This window comes from Anoplopoma fimbria, chromosome 9 (genome assembly GCF_027596085.1).
Source record: "Anoplopoma fimbria isolate UVic2021 breed Golden Eagle Sablefish chromosome 9, Afim_UVic_2022, whole genome shotgun sequence".
Classification (NCBI taxonomy): Eukaryota; Metazoa; Chordata; class Actinopteri; order Perciformes; family Anoplopomatidae; genus Anoplopoma; species Anoplopoma fimbria.
This window is the reverse complement of record NC_072457.1, coordinates 26719153-26739004: the sequence shown is the minus strand read 5'-3', so window position 1 is coordinate 26739004 and position 19852 is coordinate 26719153. Positions and strand designations below refer to the sequence as shown.

Genomic DNA, 19852 nt, shown 5'->3' with positions numbered 1-19852 from the left:
TTGGGGCGGTTGAGTACGTCCAGTAAGCTCCCGTCTTGTACTTTTGCAAACCATCCAGGCATTTCTTGCAATACACAACATCCACACACTATGCAGTCGGAACGCACTACATACTTTATTTTAGTTCATAGTATGAATAGTATGTTAGTATGCAACTAAGCAGGAACGTCCATGCTCTGCCATGTGTGAGAAGAGGCCTCTTCCTGTAACTGTTTAATGTAAAAATGTCACCAAACCAGCTTGCTCTGATACTTGGCACCAAGAGAGTTGTATGCCAGGAACCCTGGCACCTATTTCTTTGAAATTATCACCAACTTGCTTAGCAAGTGTTCACACTTCAGAGAGAGACAAGAGATGGTGCAAACATAGATAGAGGACAGACCGGGTTGTAAACTGGACCCAAGTCTAGACCGCTCAACCTGCTCCGTTCAACACCTTCCTTTCACTTCTTTCAGAGGGATCAGAATTGTTTTTTGGATTACAGGGCCTTACTCTGTTTTTTTCTTTTTCCTGCTCTTTTTAGCAGATATCATGGAAAGGCCTAGAGAACCTCTTCCAGGAGTACCAGCACCGTGGCATAATGGCCCCGTGGCGAACCACAACGCGAGACACTGTCATCAGCATGGCGTCCAAACCAGTAAGAGATAACAGACCTTCAGAACAGAATCCTGTCATTTTAATCCATGTTGTTGGAGCAGTATGGCAGCTTGTTTATAATTTAAACCTTTCTCAAGATAAATGCCTCTTCCTCATGTCCAGTTCAACAACCTGCTTACCAGTACAGGTGTTTTTTTATTCCTGCTTCTATAGCAGATATCATGGAAAAGGGTCAGGGACCTCCTTACGGAGCACCAGCACCGCCATACCCTGGTCTCTCTACAGACAACAACGCGGGATTTTACCAACCTCAACCCACCATCCAAACCAGTAAGAGATAAGGGACGTTCATCTGAGTCATTTTACCTGCATATTTTAGTGGAATGTTGCTCCTTTATTCTTCAGTTATCTCTGTCCATATGGTGGAAGCCGTATGGCAGCTTGTTTATAATTTAAACCTTCCTCAAGATAAATGTCTCCTCCTCATGTCCAGTGCCACAACCTGCTTACCAGTACAGCGCACAACAACCTCAGGTGGTACATCCCGGTGAGTGTCTCTATACTACTGTTTCTAACAAGATGAAAAAACTTTGAATATGCCGAATATATAGGAACAAGTCAGAAAGCTTCCAGTTTGGTGACAGGTTAGTGAGGAGGTGTTAATTGTAGCAGTTAAAGGGTGATGGGTGTCTCTTCATCACAGTGAACCAGGTGGTGGTGATGCAGCAGCTGCCGGCTGATGTTCCTGGACATCTACTTTAAAAAATGAAGGCAACTTTTTGCATCATATTATGCCAAACATGCAAAGGTTTTTATGTCGACCAGGCAGAAGTAGCATTTTACAATGATTTTGAGGTACATATGTGAGAGTGTTGCTTGAGAAGATCATTGCAATTATATTTCAGTGGTACAATAGACGAGAGATCTTTCTCCACCCAAACAGATGGTTTAACAGGTTCTCCAACAGAAACTTCTGACAGAGCCATGGTTAACGTGGTCTACTCAACATACAACACCCATGGCTTCAGATTAACTTCAAACTAGATGTTTTCTCATAAGGATACAAGTCTAATTATGAATTAATTATGCTACATTCACATCCGCTCAGATCATTTCTTTTCAGTGTAGGAGATCTTCGCGTTCAGTGACGGTGAGGAGGTTTTTGTATTGTAGCTGTTAACAGGGTGATGGGTGTCTCGCTCACAGCAGGGCACCAGGTGGTGGTGATGATGGTGCAGGAGAAGCCGGAAGATCTTCCTGGACAGATGCTGTGTCCTTACTGCCAATACACTGTTGTCACTGAAATCAGTTACAAAACTGGCTATTACACCTGGCATGTCTGTGCCATGCTAACAGTATTCTTGTGAGTACAGAACCCAACACACAAAACCCAGGTCAATTCAACTTAAAAAGTGTTGTTTTTATCTTCATCTTACTGTTTTCCCAAGCGCAGTAAACTTAACTAAGTTGGTTTCACATTTACCAAACTCACCAGACGACTATGAACCAATTAGTCCGCTTAAGTTCAGTTAACTCGAATTTCAAGAGCAGCATGGGAACCTTTTAAGTTGAACCACCTTAAAATCATTTACAGTGTACACAGTGTACACACCCACACATGACTAAGTATGGTTATGACTTTGTTCTGATACTCCACACAGGTGCTGGCCTTGCTGTTGCATCCCCTTCTGCGTGAAGTCTTGCAAGGATGTGGAGCATTCCTGCCCCTACTGTCACAAGGTCCTGCACATCCATAAAAAAATGTAACTTCAGGAGGTATATAGACTTTAATCATGACCAAATATATATCTGGACAAGAGCCAAACCTCTCCATGCAACCAAATCAGACATCATCAGAAAGCAAAATACTAATCTTCAAATATCCACATATATCCATATATAGGTACTGGTTCTGTTATTCAGCAGGTTTTATTTTCCATCTTATGTTATGGTTTCTGTTTCAGCTTATTTTCATCTTATATTTACTTTCAACTGTGTTTTTTAAAATCTTTTATCCCCTGTTTTTATGGTCATTGTATGAATATTATCACTCATTGTAAAGCTCTTTGTGCTGCATTACTTCAAATGGGTGGATAACTATAACTTATGACTTATTTTACTTAAATTAAATCTGTATAATCTTTTCGGTTTCTAAGGATGCAAATGGTGTCAAAATATTTGGCTTACTGACATTTTGAATGTTTTTATTGAAATGTCAGCTCATATGTTGATTGTTATTAATGAAGACAACATGAACATAATAATAATAATATGTGACACAAAAATGTTGGATGAGAAATTATCATATTTCATGAAACACAAACATGAAAAAATAATGGGAATAGCTTTTACTTGACTCTCATAGAATAAGCATTGATTTTATTGATTGAACTCATAATTATAACCAAACTCGCTGCTTGTATCTTGAAATGATTGAAATGAATAAATCACCATTAAAATGCAACTTTCTTTTTTTTTTTTTACATTACAACTAAAAGTTGAAATGTACTTCCAAGCAATACATTTTCCCTTAAGAAAGAAAAATATAGTTGAGACCAAAATGTAACTCTTAGCAGTTAGCATTTATGAGCAAACCATGAAGCATAATAATCTTTTTTATTTTAATAGCTAATAGCTGTTTGGTTTAAACTTCTAACACTTCTGTCAATATAGATGTCATTTCTCAAACCTGACATGTGACTACACTCTAACATGTCACAGTGGAAATAGCATGGCTGCATTCCAGGTATGCTGTCTCACAGGCTTGGCCTACGGGAATGCTTAATTGGGGAGCTATTAATAACCTGTATCCTACCTGCTATATGTCAAAATATCTGCTATGATAAAGATCTATTCTGTGATAACCTCTTCCTTTATTTTAAATTGAATGCTGTATTTAATGGGGAAGAGGCCCTCACATCTTCAGCCAGTGGTGACATTGAGTAGAAAAAGTAGAATGTGTTTGTTTACTGAGATAAATGTATTACCTCAGTAAACAGTGTGAACATGAGTTTATAGTCACAATCTCTATTTTAGTCTTCTTCAATAGAGTTTGATGTTCATTTAGTAAATTATTGTCCCATTAAGAGAAAAATATACCATAAAGCAGGCTATGCTTTAGGGTGGAGCCCTTTGCAGAGTCTCTACGTAACTCCTCCAAAGTCCAAATATGATAAATTCTGTTCATTGGTTCCAAAAAAAACAACACGGCGATGGCAAAATCGCCGAACTCAAGGCTTCATAACAGCAGTCCACAAACCAATGGGTGACGTCACATTGACTACGTCCACTCCTTATACACAGTCTATGCGTTAAACAATGGTTTACCAGAAGAAAAAAACAAGGTAAATAAGGAGTAAAGCAAATGGGTGTTCAGCCTGGCATATTAAACTTACAGATACATTACCATTAAGGATTTAATATGGTACATAAAAAAAAGTGAAATTAGAGGAATGCGACATTCCTGCTGCGGGACTAATAAAGGATTATCTTATCTTATCTTATCTTATATAGGCTATATCACACACCTTTGACAAAAACTAGTAAATAGATTATTTGACAATTACCTCTCCTCTCTTAAGGCAAGAGCCCGGTAGACGTTTTAAATCAGGCAGTAAACAATGTAAAATAAAAAGCCAGGACTGTATAAAACATATTTTGAAGTCATCTAATGTGATATGTCGCAGCTAAGTGCTGTCCCATTCTTATTTATACCATTTCAAGCCCTTGCATCCTTTCACACTCAACCATTTACCAGGTGAGGTCAGTAAAGTCCCCGAGGGTTCAGGGCTTATGGTCTTAGGGGGACATTTGGATTGGGTCATAATGTCTATGAGTAGTGCTGGTGGGGTTAGCCCCCATTAAACAATCTTTAATTCTGCAAAACAAAGGAACAGGAAGTGGTGGAAAATTTAAAAAAGATGTAACCTTTGGACTAACCATTTTAATTATCTCCCAAAGTATAAGTGTGGTCCTCTCTATGCTGATTGTCCACTTGGCTAAAAACAAAGCTGAACAATGTCCCATTTAATATTTAAGACCTCAGACCCAAGTTTACTGCAGTTCTCCAAGTGGACAGCAGATAGAGCCAACAGACTGTGAGCTGCAGCCCTTTAGCTCACACACCACCACCTCCTACATTGACCTGTTTAATACCTGGTCTGAACTGTTACTGAAAATAAGATGTTTAAAAAGACCCTTGCACCCCCCAAAAAGGACATCAAACCACTGGAGACTTGCCTCTAATGATAAATCAGACACACTTAAAGTCCACTTAATAATTGATGCCCTTGGGCAAGGCAATCTGTCCTGTGCTGCCTCACAGCCATGGCTGACAACTACAGACCTCCAGCTGTGGATGCTTTTAACTCCATGTGAAGTAAGATGTTGCTGAGTCATCACATGCAGATCCACCCCAACAAGCCTCCCTTTGTGAACTTCCCTCTGTGTGTGATCTGTATGTGGCCGTGTGAGGAGGGACCTAAGGTGGGATCAAAATGGGATTATGGGATGGGCCATACTTAACAAGGCACTATTAGACTGTGACCATAGTAACCACTGGATTACACGGATTAGGACCGATGCCCTGAGTTAGTCATCATTTTTCTGCCCTGTTGTCTTCCACCTCTGTCTTCTTTTGTCTCTGACATCAAACTCCAGCTGAGTCTGAGGTGGTTTCCCAAAGTTGTTGAAGGCAGTGATTTGTAATTAAGGTTCATGGTTTATAAATACCCGAGGCAGACAGAGATATCAGAGAGTGATGGCTGTGAGAGGATGGCAGACATTCAGTTTCTCTCTCAAGGCAAATCAGAAGTGTGGGCTCAGAACCAGATCTATTAAAAACCCTCGGACCCTCCTGAGACTTAATTTTTTCTGAATATAATCAAAGAATTTGTTGTCTAAACGTAATAAGAGTAAAGGAATAGTTTGACATTTTGGGAGATGCACTCCTTTTCTTTCGTGATGAGAGTTTGATTGATCTGTAACTAGAGCCAGCTGTTAGCTAAACTTAGTTTAGCACAGAGATTGGAAACAATGAGAGACGGCTGGCCAACATCACTCCATTCTTTGGCTATCACCAACCAAAACTCTATCCCTCTCTGGATTAGACTGTCTTGACTGACACAGTGGGATGGAGGTGTGCACTCCTGTCCTCCAGCTTTGGCTGCTCCTATGTTTGGCCTCTATCTGTCACTGAGCTCACGAGTGTCTGTCAGCATCAATCTCTCTCTCACTGATCCAAATTGACTCGATTAGCTGGCTGGTACGGTCGCTGTCATGTTCTTTTTCCTCTTGTCGTGTTGCTCTCCAACCCCACATGAAGCCATCTCACGGGGGAGGAGATTACTCCACGATCAAGGAAGACTTGGCTGAATCACGGGTGTTACGTAACTCTCTACTAGGACGGCCATGTGGCCAAAAGGCTTGCCTGTGGTTAGATTGACCATCTGACCCTCTACTTCCAAAGCCCATCTTCACTTTGCAACACATGCCGTCAACGGACATCTTACTGCTGAAGAGACCTCCATTTGTTTTGGTCCAATCTGGTGACTAAAGATGAATCTCCAGCTCTGTGTATGAGGAAGATGAGTGAGCCTGTGAGCACGAAACAACACCAAGATGTTCAAACAAGTGACAAATACTGGATTGGCTGTTAATTACCTCGCTTATGTACTGTACTTTATTTCCCATTTTCTTCCTGTTTAGACAGGTGCACCAGCAAATCATACTTCCCATGTGTGGGAGCACAGAGGTAAAGCTGGGATTGCGTCTCTGTTGACACCTCCGCAGATTCAGCGTGAAGCAGGCAGAGAGAAACGCAGACGTGCAGACAGAATGAATAGAAAGAGGAGGACAGAGGGAGCGAGAGAGAAGAGTGAAAGAGAGATGGAAGATATATTTGACTATGTGGGTGTGTGAAGTATCAAGGCATGCATCATAATTGTGGATTCTTCTTCTCGGAGCAGCCGGACGTGTCACTGCAGCAGCAGGACATTACTGGTCTCACAAAGTGAGCTGTTTTGTTCTTACAAACAGTGGGAGCTGTAAGCCACATAAGGGACAAAATGGAAACCGTTTTGTTTCTGCTGCCTCGAGGACTTCATTAACTGGGATTATAAATAAAATAAAAATACTTGGACTATAGTTGAAGGGGTGCAGACTGGAAAATGATGATGCACCTTACCTGTCAATAATCAAGATTTCAAGTCAACAATTTATCTGAGGTAAGTTTGATAAAAGAGTTAAATCTTTTTAATGTTGTGGTATTTTGCATGTGCGTTTGTTCCTTTACTACCCTTGTTAGGGACCAAGTTGAGTTTCAGACCTTAACAGTGATGTGATGTTTTTAAAAGCGAGAACATTATCTTCATTCACAGTTTGAGGGTTATAACTTGATATTAGGGGAAAGGTTAAAACAAGGCTCCTGTTAGGGCTGTTGTGATGCATTATGTCGACCAAGGTCCTCAGTAAGTACAAACATTGTGCGTGTGCATGTGTGTGTGCGCATGCTCGTGCATTTCTCTGTGCTCTTGGGTGCTGAAACTCTACTTCTCAAAAGCCCAGTATGTGATGTAGTCAGCCCACGCTGTTTCCCGTTCCCATGGAAACTATTGCCCAGCACTAAAAGCAGTTCTATTCTGTGCTGTGAGTGCATGAGTGTGTGTTTGTGTGTGTGTGTGTGAGAGAGAGAGAGAGAGAGAGAGACAAAAACATATTAATCTCTGTTATTATTTGATCTTAATATATATTGAGTGCTGTTTTTTTTCTGTCTGTTGTGACTCATGAAGGTACTGTATTCACTAACAGACAGTAATTCATCACGACATTCACCCTCCTGCCTCTCTCCTCACAGTATCATATCTCTCTCTGTACCTTTCTCCCCATCACTACATTATTTTCTGCTCTGTCTCTCTAAGATGGCCGTCAGCCCTGTCATCATCTGCCTCCTGTCACTGATTGGCTATGGCTCATCCCACCCCTCCCCTCCTCCTCGGGGGTGCAGCGTGGATGTGGACCCTCCGTACAGGGTGCTCTGTGACCTGGAGTCAGTCTGGGGTGTGGTCCTGGAGGCCGTGGCCTGCAGCGGCGGCGTGGCCTCCCTGGTCCTCGCTGTGCTCCTGCTGGTCAAGCTACGCTTCATTTCTGATCCCGCCAGGCGCTCCGGCATGGGCCCTCTTCTCCTGCTCCTGGGCACGCTCCTCGGGATCTTCTCCATCTCTCTGGCTTTCTTGGTGGGGAAGAACCAGGCGCTCTGTGTGGTCCGCAGGGCCTTCTGGGGGCCCCTCTTTGCCCTCTGCTTCTCCAGCTTGCTCGTGCAGGGCGTGAGGCTCAGGAGGCTGGTGGCTGGCGAGACGAGCCCTTCGGGGAGCTCGTTGGCAGCGCTCGGTCTGGCCTTGGCCTTGGTTCAGGGGATCATCTCTGCTGAATGGGTCTTGCTGACTGTAGTTAGGGAGGGTCACCCTGCCTGCGAATATCCCCCTTTAGACTTTGCTCTGACATGCAGCTACACCCTGGGGCTGCTGCTCATTGCCATGGGGCTTTCCTTGGGGGTTGTGCTGTGTGGAGGAGAGATGGGGGCAGAGGGAGGAGGTGGGAGTGAAGAAGACAGAGAAGGAGAGAGGGAGAAACGGAGATGGAAGTGCAACGCCGTCTGGCTCTTCCTGTCCAGTCTGGCATCAGCGCTGCTGTGGGTGGCCTGGCTGGGGTTTTATCTGTATGGCAGCCAGGCGCTGAGGGGGAAGGGGAAAGGGGAGAGGTTCGGAGGAGGAAAGAAGGATGTGAAGGTGCTGGATGAGCCGGCGCTGGCGGTGGCCCTGGTCATTCAGGGCTGGATCCTGCTGCTGTTCCACGCTATTCCAGAGGCGCACCTGTGTCTCCGAAACCCTCGACCATCCAACACGCAAGACTTCTTCGACACCAGTCACACGGCCCCTCCTCCACATTTTGGAGATGAGCTCCCAGCACTCTCGCACCGACCCTTCCCTGAAAACCAGGCTTTTTCTATGGAGGAGCACGGCGCAAGTAGGCTTATGTAATGCGTGTGTGTGTGTGTGTGTGTGTGTGTGTGCGCATGTGTGTGTGTCGCTGTGCATGTTTGTGTAACAGAGACAAAGAATCAGTTTCAGAGGGCAAAAAATTATAATTCAACCTAGGTCGAATGCTGCCTATATTCATCACATTAGGTTGTCTTTCAACACGATAGGTTGAGTACAAATATCTTTGGCATTTAAGTGTTTTATTGTCAGTCATGAGAACACTGTTGCCAGGCAACTTACTACAAAAATTGATGTTGAACTGATTCTTTTTCAGAATCGTTTTATGCATTTAATGTCATGTTGAGAAATGGAAAAAGACTAGGCAACCAAAAAATGTACTTTTACGGAGTCTGACATCTTTTAATTACGCAATACTGTCAATCACAGCTATCTTTTGAGTCTGAAAGGTGGTAAGTTTGGCTCCTGTCAGCTGAATTTATTTCATTATGTCATCATGTCATTCACAGTGTCTTATCTTACCCAGCTTTTCTTGAGCAGCTCTCACTTAGAGTCTGAGAGAACTCCTAAGCTGAGAGAAGGGATGACATCATGTCTAATGGATTCATTTCTAAATTACAAAAATAAATAAAAAACAAAACCAAATTTTGAATAACTTAGATTAAATTAAATCTTATTAAATTAAGAAATACATTTTATAAACACTATGAAAATCTAATTTTAATAAAAAAAAGATATACCACAAGGGTGTTTTGTGAATATGGCCTCAGTTCTCTCAGTTGAAAAAAAAAATAAAATCTAAATATGCATAAAAACGTCTCAAACCCCTCTTGCAGCACAATCCACTTCAATGCCGTCAATCTGTTCGCTCTGTATGTAACAGAGATATTTCTGTTTGCCCAACAGTCACATCGTTTCTTGAGCATGTGAGTACTGAAAAGAGTCAGGCTCATACTCCAGGATTATTTGTGAATATATTAATGCTATGTAAATAAATTGAATCCATTGCACTGCAGATCAATGCCCCGTTGAACTCGCAAGATGACCATATTATTTACTACCATTAGTGCCATGTAGGTTGTGCACAGCATAGTGTGGTTCTCTTTTACTTAATATACGCAATCTAAAATCCAATTAATCCTTATGAAACGCCTGCTTATCCAACAGGCTTACAGGCCAATGTGTGAGTCATTTCACTGTGGTTGCTCTCCATATTTATCTGAAGCCAAATGCACAGATGAAGAGCTAAACCACGATGAACCAGGATAAACAGAGAGTGGAGGCAGCAGCAGAGCAGAGTCATCGAGGATGTTGTAAGAAAGCTGTGTACAGGAGACGGAGAATATTGTTTGGACAATTTCTAGCTAACTGAGGACTCAAAATAGCAGAGTCGTACCAAGAATAGTCATATCAAGAGATGGAAGCAAGTTAATATAGGATTTACTTTTTGGTTAAAAGCATGAGGTTTGTCTTATGCTGTTTTCCCTAATGGACGGTAAATTCTCTCTCTCTCTCCGTTTTAGTATTCTCTTCAGTTGGTCAAGAGATAATGTGAATATAAAGGGTAGGAATGATGAAACAAAAACCGGGTTGACAAAAAATTTGAATTTTCCTTTAAGGTTTGAAGGAAAAATGATACAATCTCCCCACTGCAAATGACAAAATAAAATCAATTAATTGGCAATTCAGCACACCAGTGATCAGATTACCACACTTGTACATTTTGTTGTATCTTATATTGGCTGATGATAACAATCATACCATAGATTTTATATAACTGACTGTGACGCTATTCTGCCACACAGTGTCACTGATAGAGGCTATTGAACTGGCTTAATCATATTTGATTCCTTTATTGTGAAATGCAGGGAAATTCGATTTGAATTCAAATTCAAAATTAACACACAACCTGTCCATGTCACTCCCCTTTCACTAACAAGTGCCCTTAATTTATTTTCAGCCATTTAAATGTGTGAAATTCATTTGCTCAATTTTGCTCTAAAATATTCACACAATGGAACAAAAAAAGTAGTTTCCATGGCTAGTATCCTGCTTTATGCTAACAATCCCACAATTCAATACTTACATTACAGTCGTGTGAGACTCAGCTGTAGTCCAAACAAGGTGTCCGAAATTTCAATTTACATCTCGCTTTGTTGAAGCTACCGTGTGCGGAGAGAATAGAGAAGGAATTAACAAGGGTGTCTCACTTTAAAGGCTCTGCACACACAAACAGGTGTTTTCAATTACTCTGTCTGATTAGACATCGGCTCAGCTTGAAAGTGGATGGAGCTGTGCAGGGTTTGTGTAGATAGTAATGTTGAGCTCCCACCCGCCGTTAGCAGTGCACGTCACAGTGTTTAAAGCTAGGTGATTGGACGTTCTAGATTTTCGGATGCACTTTCCCTGATTCAACAACACCTGGGAAGGGCTCCATCTGTGAGGCATGTTACTATGTCGATTGAACAAATTAATAGGACTTTTGCAACTGTAATACATTAGGTCACCAAACTCCATGTAGTCTACCAGTAAGCATGATAAATGTGTAATTCAACCAGCCTGACGAAGTAAACAGGGGAGTGGGGGAGATGTTAATTAAACCCAGTCTGTAGACGCCCACACATAGGTCTAATCAACCATAATAATTCAAATCACCTGTGTGGGTTTACTATGGGTGTGAAGGGAGTTACCAACTGATCAGTATAATTATACTTTAACCTCAAGCTTGATGCATTTTTGCTATGTATCAGTCAGTGGCACAGTCATCTATAATATCTCCTGAAACTGGAAACATTATGTTTGTTAACAAGACAGCTGTAACTCGTGTGTGTGCTTTACCTCGCCTTGTCCGTCAGCTCTCCGAAGTGGAACGTACCCCAGCAGCCACGGGAGTATGCGTCCTGGCATCGCCTTCAGAGGTCACGTCTACCAGCCCACTGAGATGGCTCTGGTCATGAATGGTGGAACGGTTAGTATCGATGTGTGTATTTACTAAATAACCAACCACAGGAGCAATGTCTTTGTTAACTACATGTTTGTCTGTCTCTTGTAGATGCCTACAGCCCCAGTGAACTACACTGGACGACGGTTATGGTAATATGGGACCAAACTGGATACACTGGTGTGTGATTGTCGAATGTTCCTGTTGCTTAGAAGAAGAAGAAGAAGAAGAAGAAGAAGAAGAAGAAGAAGAAGGAATTACTAAGAACATCACATATCACACAGGATGGTTTTAATGGAAGCTTAAAATTGTTTTAATGTATTTGTGTTTCCGCACACATGTATGAAATTTACATTTTAAGTGCCGTTCTTAACAGTATTTTGCTGAAGTTTACTGTGTTGCCTCTTTATCGGCAGACTGAACAAGACAGGGAATAGAAAGTGTCAGAGCTTCCACGCAGCTTTTGATAGTCTTAATTATAATAAGTAAATAAATACACTGACAAGAAGTTTATAAGGAGGGCTAATGTTGTTATATATAAGGTGAAAATCTAAGAGCAGTGTTCAATGTGGTTTTGACCTGGATAAAGTAAAGGTCACAGGATGATTTGAATGTAGTGAAGTAAGCATTTTGTGTGAGCAGCTCTCTAAACGAATGCTCTAAATTACTGATCAGGGATGTTCGCTTCATAGAAACGGCATTTTCCTTTTCTATATATCTTGCGTCAAGCTACGACTAAGAAAAAAACATACCTTTAGGTTGTTTATGTAAATTACTTGCATACGCCCACAGAGCTTGCTTGGCCTCTGTATTATGTGCTGGAAAGACCCAAAGGCCTCAGTGTGTTTTCTTTCAATGTCTCCATTCTTTCATCAGTGCTGTTTGGCACATTTCGCCCTGTGTATTGATATTTACAATTGATAAAAGGCTAAAATGCATTGGATAAATAGTTTTAATAGTATATCATAAAAAGCCATTAAATACTGAAATGCCTATTCTGCAGTAAGTTTTACTGTTGGAGGTTGTGATTTTGCACTTTATCTTTGGATGGATTTGGGATGTATCATCATTTCAGACGCATGTAAGTGCAGTTTACAGGTAATGTATTTTTGTCCAAATTACTTGTATTTTGGGTGTTTTATAGAGTTTTTATATAAATATGGAAGAGAAATAGCAGTTTTAGTGTTGAGTTGACATTGTTCATTTTTGACATTGGAGACAACAGATAACAAAACCATCTCAAGTGCTCAGAAATTGTTAACATCTACAACTCCATGACAACGGCAAAATCTGCAGAGGACCATGTTGTGTGATTGAAAGCTCTGGAACAGCTACTAAATGGACAGTTGGACTTTTTTGCTGGCTACTGATCATACATTTTGGGCAACATTTCATTATATTCTGGCATTCAGGATCCCTTTAAATTTCAACTGTATCAATAGGAAAACATTTAGTCATCCATCACTGTGAATTTAACTGGAAGATATTCAAACGCATGTATACTGTTCTTATTTGTGACTCAGCAAAGTTTGGCTCCAAGACGAGACACATTTCTAGTCGGCATCTGGTGTTCAAATGAACTGGCAATTGAACTCTGAGGCAACTTCATACTTGACTGGAGGGTTGCAGTTTTAATTTCCTAACCAACTCTGAATTCATTTCAGGACATTTAAACCAATCAAAATATATTTCAGAGTCACAATGTTCATGTGGTGAGCATTGTTTTCTTGCTATAAGATTTAACTAAATTATTTGCTTCTGTGTACATGTGTGCGCTCTGATAATGTACAATGAAGTTATTATGATAAGATTTTTATGTAATAATCCTATATAATTGAATTTTAATCATGTAAATATTACAAATGTGAAAATGGTATTTTCCTTATGAGATGCTCTTATGATGCACTGTTTGTGCACTGTTGTCTGTTTCGGGCAGCGTAACATGAATATCTGTAATGTGATTCGCACAAAGTGGCTAATACATCAGTGCACAATTTCTGTTAATTATTGTCAAGTCATTGAATTTGTCTTTCATCCTCCTGTCCTCGTGGTACACTGATGGATCTATATGGCCTCTTCATAGAGAAGCAGCTATACAATCAGATACTTCAAACATGTAGAGTAGAGGGATGTACAGTGCAACTTGCTGCACACACAAACTGGTGCCAAAGGGTATATCCCAAGTCTCCCATTTAAGGAGTGATGAAGGATCTTTGAGGAGCCGTGAGCGAGGATGCAAGAGAGCAGCCTTCCAGGAGGTGTTTTAAGTGTCGAAACGCCCCCTGATTCATCAATTGATTGATACAACGCTGCAGCCGATTAAACTGATCTGATTTTGCTCAACATAACTGGACTTTCATACCACAGTGAAGACAGATCACAGATTGAACTCAAGTTTTATATTTGATTTGTTTTCTGATTCACCATTTGGATAAAATATATGTTCATTGTAGGTCTGAACAACCGCAAACAACTTTCTCCATTTATTAGAAAAAAATGTATTTTCATTATGTTATTTCCCTCAATAACTTTTATTATGGATACAATTAAAGTCAGAGAGAGCTGGAGAGGAGTCTGTCTGTCAGCAGAAACAATTTTTACATAGTTTATCCTCATTTACCTTCAGTGAGGCTGATAATTCCTGAGTGTCGGGTTTCATGTGTACATCATTTCAATTTTCCCCTAAACATTTAGCCTAATACACCATAATCATATTCAGGGCTATTCAATAATGATTTCACAATTATAACATCAATAATTATAGACACACTCCTGCTCAGGCAGTGATGATAAACACTATTGTGTCCACACTTGAAGGCATGGCAAAAGAAAATGCTGACACACAAGATGCCATAATTGTTGAATCGGCGATAACGTTGCAAACTTTGGGACCGTCTCACCTAATGCATTCATGGTGTATTTCTTTGTACAAACAAAAAATGACAAGTAGTTATGTGAATAATTAAAGTAGTTAGTTCAAACCCTGCCTTATACACTGTACTTTAACCATGGGTTGAATGTTGTTGTTTTACACATTTTGCTGTTCATTTTGTGTTGCTTTCAGTTAGTTAATATATTTGTTTCTTTGTATGTGTTTAGTCATGTTGAATAAAGGATGTTAGGCTTTATGGTATGGCGCATGCGCAGTGTAACTTTTTGGGTACAATTCCGAAATGTGTTCACCCGCTCGTTGCTAAGGACGCTCGGACCGTCGCTAACAGGAAGAAGAGGAAACTACTTCCGGGTTTGGAGAGTAAACGCGGATCCACGTGAGTTATTAAGTATCAAAGTGAGTAAACTGCTCATCAAGCTTTCATTTCATAATACATTGTGCAACTATGACACAATTGTCTCACAGTCTTGCTGACTAATGAGTTTGTTTGTTCGTCGGTTTTAACTTTTAGCTGCTGTTTCACGTTAGCTGCCAGCTAGCATGGTTTAACAAGAGGGTGCTTTCAATGAACATGGTCGTCTTATTCCTCCTGAGACGTGTTATCATTCTGGATACGATGCAGCTCAACCTGTCAGTTAGTCCACATGTCTTCATTCAGGTGTAGGTGCCATGGACCTGTTGACTATGAACAGCATGCTCGTCTGCACCAGGAAGACACTGTGTTGATTGTGTGTTTCAGACGGACGTGATCTTCGTTTCCGAAAAGTGTGGACCTAAATCCAAAGAGATCGCCGTTGACAAGGTACAGATATCCAACATTGAATCAGAAAAAAAAGTGCTGACGAATTAACACATGCAAGCCAGTATAATAATCTAGGATTGAAACCTGTACTTTGAATAACCCTGCATACAGGTTGACAGTGTGCTAAAAACGCACTACAAGTAAAAGTTCAGAGACTGAGAATTTTATAAATCATAAATGTTCATGTTGTAACTCGAGTGAATCTCGAGTAGTCCACAATTTATGATTCCTCAGTTTGATTTGCCTGACACATGCAGACTCAATGCATATATGTAAGAGCTACAACAACATATTTGCCTTTAGATAAAAATATAATACTGTTTTTTTTGTGCATTTCTAAAATTATTAACATTTAAGCACAATTCTGCTCTGTTCCCTGCAGGCGAAGCGACTGGCCCTGCAAAGAGACATTGATCAACAGTCCCAGCCCAGGCAGCTAGCCAAACCCTTGGTTAGTGTTTATTGCTCTGTAACTCACACTTGTTGTCACACAATTTAATCTATTATAAGAAGGAATTGTCTTGCAGTAATTATATTCCTCTCATTAGACCAGCCAGGGGTCTGTTCCTGTGGAGAGACCAGTGGGAAGGATGAAGATGGAGGAGGAGAAGAGTGAGCAGATTTTTATTAAGAAGAAGAAGAAGAAACCCACAAAAGGACAAGTCTCTCTGCCTGAAATGAAACATGTTACTGTTGATGATGGGAGCATAGCAGAGGTGAAAAAGGAAAAGAAGAAGGGTAAAAAAGATGATGTAATTGATATAGATGGGGAGTCCTTGGATGGAAGTGGTGAACCGAACGAGAAGAAGAAAAAGAAGAAGAGGAAAATTGATACTGAATCTCTGAATGGTTCTTGTGTCAAGAAAGGAAATGACAAAGAAGTCAGCAAGAAGAAGAAGAAGCAGCTGGAAACTGCACAGCTCAGTTCAGTAAAAGAAGTGGAAGAGAAACAGAAGAAGGTGAAGAATGTAAAAAATAAGTCTGTTCAAATTAAACCACAAAATGTAAAGCCAGGAGGAAGAACAACAAGCTGAGAAGGATGAATTGCCAAAGAAAGCCAAGAAGAGAAAACACATTTTAGTTGTAACTACAGAGAAAAATGAGGAGCAAGTTAAAGAAAAGAAGAAGAAGAAGAAAAAGAAAACCACCGATGAGGAAACCACTGAAGGACGTATTACAAAAAAGAAGAAATCAGCTAAAATGAAAGTGACTGAGAATGGAGTGAAGTTAGGAACACCAGAGGGAGAGACTTGTGGGGTTGAAGAGGTAAAAGTGAAAAAGAAGAATAAAAAGGGAGCCAATGCTAAAGAAGATGAAAATAAATTAGCAACGCCTCTGATTAAAGGTAACAGCAAAAAGAGCAAAGCGGCGTCAGGCCAAAAGGTAGAGAAAGATGATATGCCAAACAAGAAGAATAAAAAGTCCACAAAGAGGGAGATTATTATCATAGATAAAGAGGAGCCGGAGCTTAAGACAAACGGAAAGAAAGGAAAGGGTAGAAAGCTTCTGAGGAGGTCAGCGAAGTAGAGGAGAAAGAGCCAAAGAAAAAGAAAAAGGGAAACTCAAAGGGAGGAGAGGAAGAACCATCAAAACTCAAGTGTGAGGAAGTTGAGGAGCAGATTAGTGAAACAGTAGCCGGGGACACGACGAGCAAGAAGAGCAAAAAGAAGAAGAACTCCACTAAAATGGAAATAAAAGTGGAGACTGTGAGCTTTGGAACTGGTGCAAAGAAGAGGAAGATTAAAGAAGAGGTGGAAGACCAACATGTGAGTGTGTATTGTCAGATGCGATCGACGCTGTGCTCTGATGTTGAGGATTAGTATAAACATCGGGAGTGAACGTTGTTTGTGTTTCAGGAGTCACCCCACAAGGACGTGGTCTTCCTGTCAGAGAAAACTGGAAACACAGATGAGGTCACCATCAACCAGGTAAACGGGTCTCTAATTATTCGTCCTCCATCACTGTGTTAAGTGTAATATATATTGCTTTGCATAAATGTTTAACATTTTGGGAAATACTCTTATTTGCTCTCTTGCTGATAGCTAAATGATAACATTGATACCACTCTCATGTCTGTATGGTAAATATGAAGCTACTGAGCTTAGCTTAGAACAAAGACTGGAAACAGGGAGAAAAGGCTAGCCTGCCTCAGTCCATCGATACAAAAAAATCGGTTTATCACAATATCTGAAGCTCCCTTATTAACATGTATCTCGCTTGTTTGATCCACTTAAGCTTAACGCCTTCTGACTGTAGTTTCATATTTAATGACCAGACATGAGAGTGGTATCAATGTTGTTATGTAACTATGGGCAAAAAAGCAAATAAGCCTATTTCCCAAAATGTTAAACTATCCCCGTAATTAGACAAATATCCGTATTTTGATTTAGCTTTTTATCCCCAAATAAATTTAAATTGCTTGCATTGTCTGTTTTATGCAGTTGAGCATAATGAAGTGTGTTTTGGTTCGTCATAGGAAAGAAGACAGGCTTTACAAGTGGAGATCGACAAAGCCTCTCAACCTCACAAACCAAACAGACCCACGGTCAGTGTTAGTAACGTTCTTGTAATGAACATAAAACTATGAAGTTTCCCTTAAATGGGCAGAGAGATTTACAATATCTATAGTCTCTAACCCATATGAAGCTCAATGATGGGGACTGCACCTTACATTTTCCCATAATGCAATTCGATAGCATCCTCATTAATAATAATAATAATTTTATTTGTAGTACAAAGTGCTTTCCACAGGCTGCAGGTCAATACAATTACAAAATCTCAAGAAATAAAGCAGCACCAGTACCGAACAGTGTCCAGATTCTGCAGCCATTAGTAAATCATTTGTAACCTTTAGAAGAGCTGTTTCGGTACTGATTCACTGAATACAGGCTATTTTAAAATAATCTGCGACACATCCAGAGCAAAGGAGCTGTTTAAAATTTGCAGAAGGGTAGGGCCTATTTCTCCCAACGCTTTTCTGAACAGTTTTGCTGGAATGACGTCCAGATGACTGTATGGGGGTTTCATATGGGATACAGTGTCGGTCAAAGTTTCCATAGCAACTGGCTGAAAGGTGTCGAGCAAATGCGGACATGGACAACGAAGAAACATGAGAGAAGCTGGAAAGGCGATGTTTGCTCAAATTTGGTGAATTTTATTGAGAAAGAATGATAGAAATGTCTCCCAATCTGCGGCAGAAGAAGCTGAAGGACTCGAGTTGGGAGGTTTGACAAGCTGATTCAAGGTTCTGTTAAAACTAGTAATCAAATCATTTAAGATAAAAGTCTTGTTGGACAGAGACCTACCATTAAACAAGGCAGGTTTAGTGTTTATGGCCAGTAATGGGTCAGTCCTAAGTGGGTTTAATTTTGGGTACTTAAGGTTTTGATGGTTAACAGCCCTCATCTTTCTTTGTAAGCGCTGTGACCTTGACCTGGTCACAGTGGGAATCCCTTGAGGGCAGAGCTTAATGTGTGATACAACCGTGTGTTTAATATGGATAGCCTTTTAATTCACCAAGTTTCTAATGTTTTCCCCCATTGTCTGTGTTCCTCAGGGTCTTGGCCAGTGGGGCACCGCCCAGTTCGACAGCTCTGACCAGCAGCAGAAGTTCCTCCGGTTGATGGGCGGCTTCAAAAAGGGTTCCCAGCCGGCTGCCGGGAGCAGCGGAGGAGCAAATACGGCACTGGGGAAGGACGCACAGCAGCAGTTGCAGCAAGGGCTTCTGGGAGAGTTTGAACGCGCTCAATCGCGCAGAATGGACTTCAGTAACAGGGGATCAGGACTTGGGTTCAGTGCACCGGCCAATAAGAAGTTCTCCATCGACATAAATGCAAGTCGATCAGTTCGCTTTGATGATTGATCTAAGTGTGTGTGTGTGTGTGTGTGTGTGTGTGTGTGTGTGTGTGTGTGTGTGTGTGTGTGTGTGTGTGTGTGTGTGTGTGTGTGTGTGTGTGTGTGTGTGTGTGTGTGTGTGTGTGTGTGTGTGTGTGTGTGTGTGTGTGTGTGTGTGTGTGTGTGTGTGTTTTCATGTGTCTAAGGGATATCTTCAAGAGATGTTTGTTTGGATGTACAAAATTTTTTTTTTAATTTTTTTTTTTACACTTTAGATTCAAACACTTCCCTGCTCAGGTTCACCATGAAATCTAAATCTCACACCAGACTACTATTGTAACTTGTATATAAATGATTATCAGAGACTGAACACACAACCCAAAATTATGTTTTGTCTAATAAACATCCGACTGCTTAAGATTGTCCCTGAGCATCAGTTCATCATGAGAGGTCATGTGATTTCAATAGGTCACTGTTTACACTGAGTTGGTTTAAATTTTCTCCTAATTTAAGTTTTTTATCATTAATTGTTATTAATTGTCGGCGCAATACTGAGGACAATTGACAGCTAAAATTGCAATTTTCGTCTTAAAGTTTCGTTGCTGAATACAAAAATACGTCCTTTAAAGGTGCCATCTGAAGAACCATAAAAACATAAAGAACTAACACCCTCTACTCAACAGCACATGAAGAGGTTACAATGCTGACATGTCAAAGATGTATATGTATGTTGCTAACAAGCTAGCCTCGGCCCTTCCCATCCTGTCTTTTAATACCAAATAGAGCTGCTG

General features: G+C 40.7%; 3 protein-coding genes across 3 annotated transcripts; all 3 read left to right on the top strand.

The window, feature by feature from the left end:
* The first annotated feature begins 818 nt into the window (after positions 1-818).
* On the top strand, positions 819-2364 carry LOC129095766 (LITAF domain-containing protein-like). The gene is made up of 5 exons (XM_054604324.1): positions 819-927; positions 1091-1144; positions 1301-1348; positions 1861-1960; positions 2259-2364. The coding sequence occupies exons 1-5, from the start codon at positions 819-821 to the stop codon at positions 2362-2364; spliced, it is 417 nt and encodes a 138-aa protein (XP_054460299.1).
* A 5150-nt stretch (positions 2365-7514) lies between these two features.
* gprc5bb (G protein-coupled receptor, class C, group 5, member Bb) lies at positions 7515-11775 on the top strand. The gene is made up of 3 exons (XM_054604995.1): positions 7515-8619; positions 11447-11559; positions 11644-11775. Exons 1-3 carry the CDS (start codon positions 7515-7517, stop codon positions 11686-11688), a joined length of 1263 nt encoding a protein of 420 aa, XP_054460970.1. The 3' UTR covers positions 11689-11775.
* Positions 11776-14738: 2963 nt separating this feature from the next.
* knop1 (lysine-rich nucleolar protein 1) lies at positions 14739-19157 on the top strand. The gene is given in 9 exon segments (XM_054604749.1): positions 14739-14821; positions 15165-15227; positions 15610-15678; positions 15776-16236; positions 16238-16724; positions 16727-16993; positions 17084-17155; positions 17704-17772; positions 18784-19157. Coding segments are annotated over 6 exon segments (1620 nt in total). The 5' UTR covers positions 14739-14821; positions 15165-15227; positions 15610-15678; positions 15776-15817; the 3' UTR covers positions 19090-19157.
* The last annotated feature ends 695 nt before the right edge of the window (positions 19158-19852 follow it).

Excerpts from the sequence above, each read along its gene's own strand:
- LOC129095766 (XM_054604324.1), top strand. The coding sequence starts at position 819 with ATGGAAAAGGGTCAGGGACCTCCTTACGGAGCACCAGCACCGCCATAC. Across the intron at positions 928-1,090 it reads TCAACCCACCATCCAAACCA|TGCCACAACCTGCTTACCAG; the intron begins GTAAGAGATAAG and ends CCTCATGTCCAG. Across the intron at positions 1,349-1,860 it reads GCCGGCTGATGTTCCTGGAC|AGATGCTGTGTCCTTACTGC; the intron begins ATCTACTTTAAA and ends ATCTTCCTGGAC.
- gprc5bb (XM_054604995.1), top strand. The coding sequence starts at position 7,515 with ATGGCCGTCAGCCCTGTCATCATCTGCCTCCTGTCACTGATTGGCTAT. Across the intron at positions 8,620-11,446 it reads TATGGAGGAGCACGGCGCAA|CTCTCCGAAGTGGAACGTAC; the intron begins GTAGGCTTATGT and ends CTTGTCCGTCAG. Across the intron at positions 11,560-11,643 it reads TGGTCATGAATGGTGGAACG|ATGCCTACAGCCCCAGTGAA; the intron begins GTTAGTATCGAT and ends TGTCTCTTGTAG.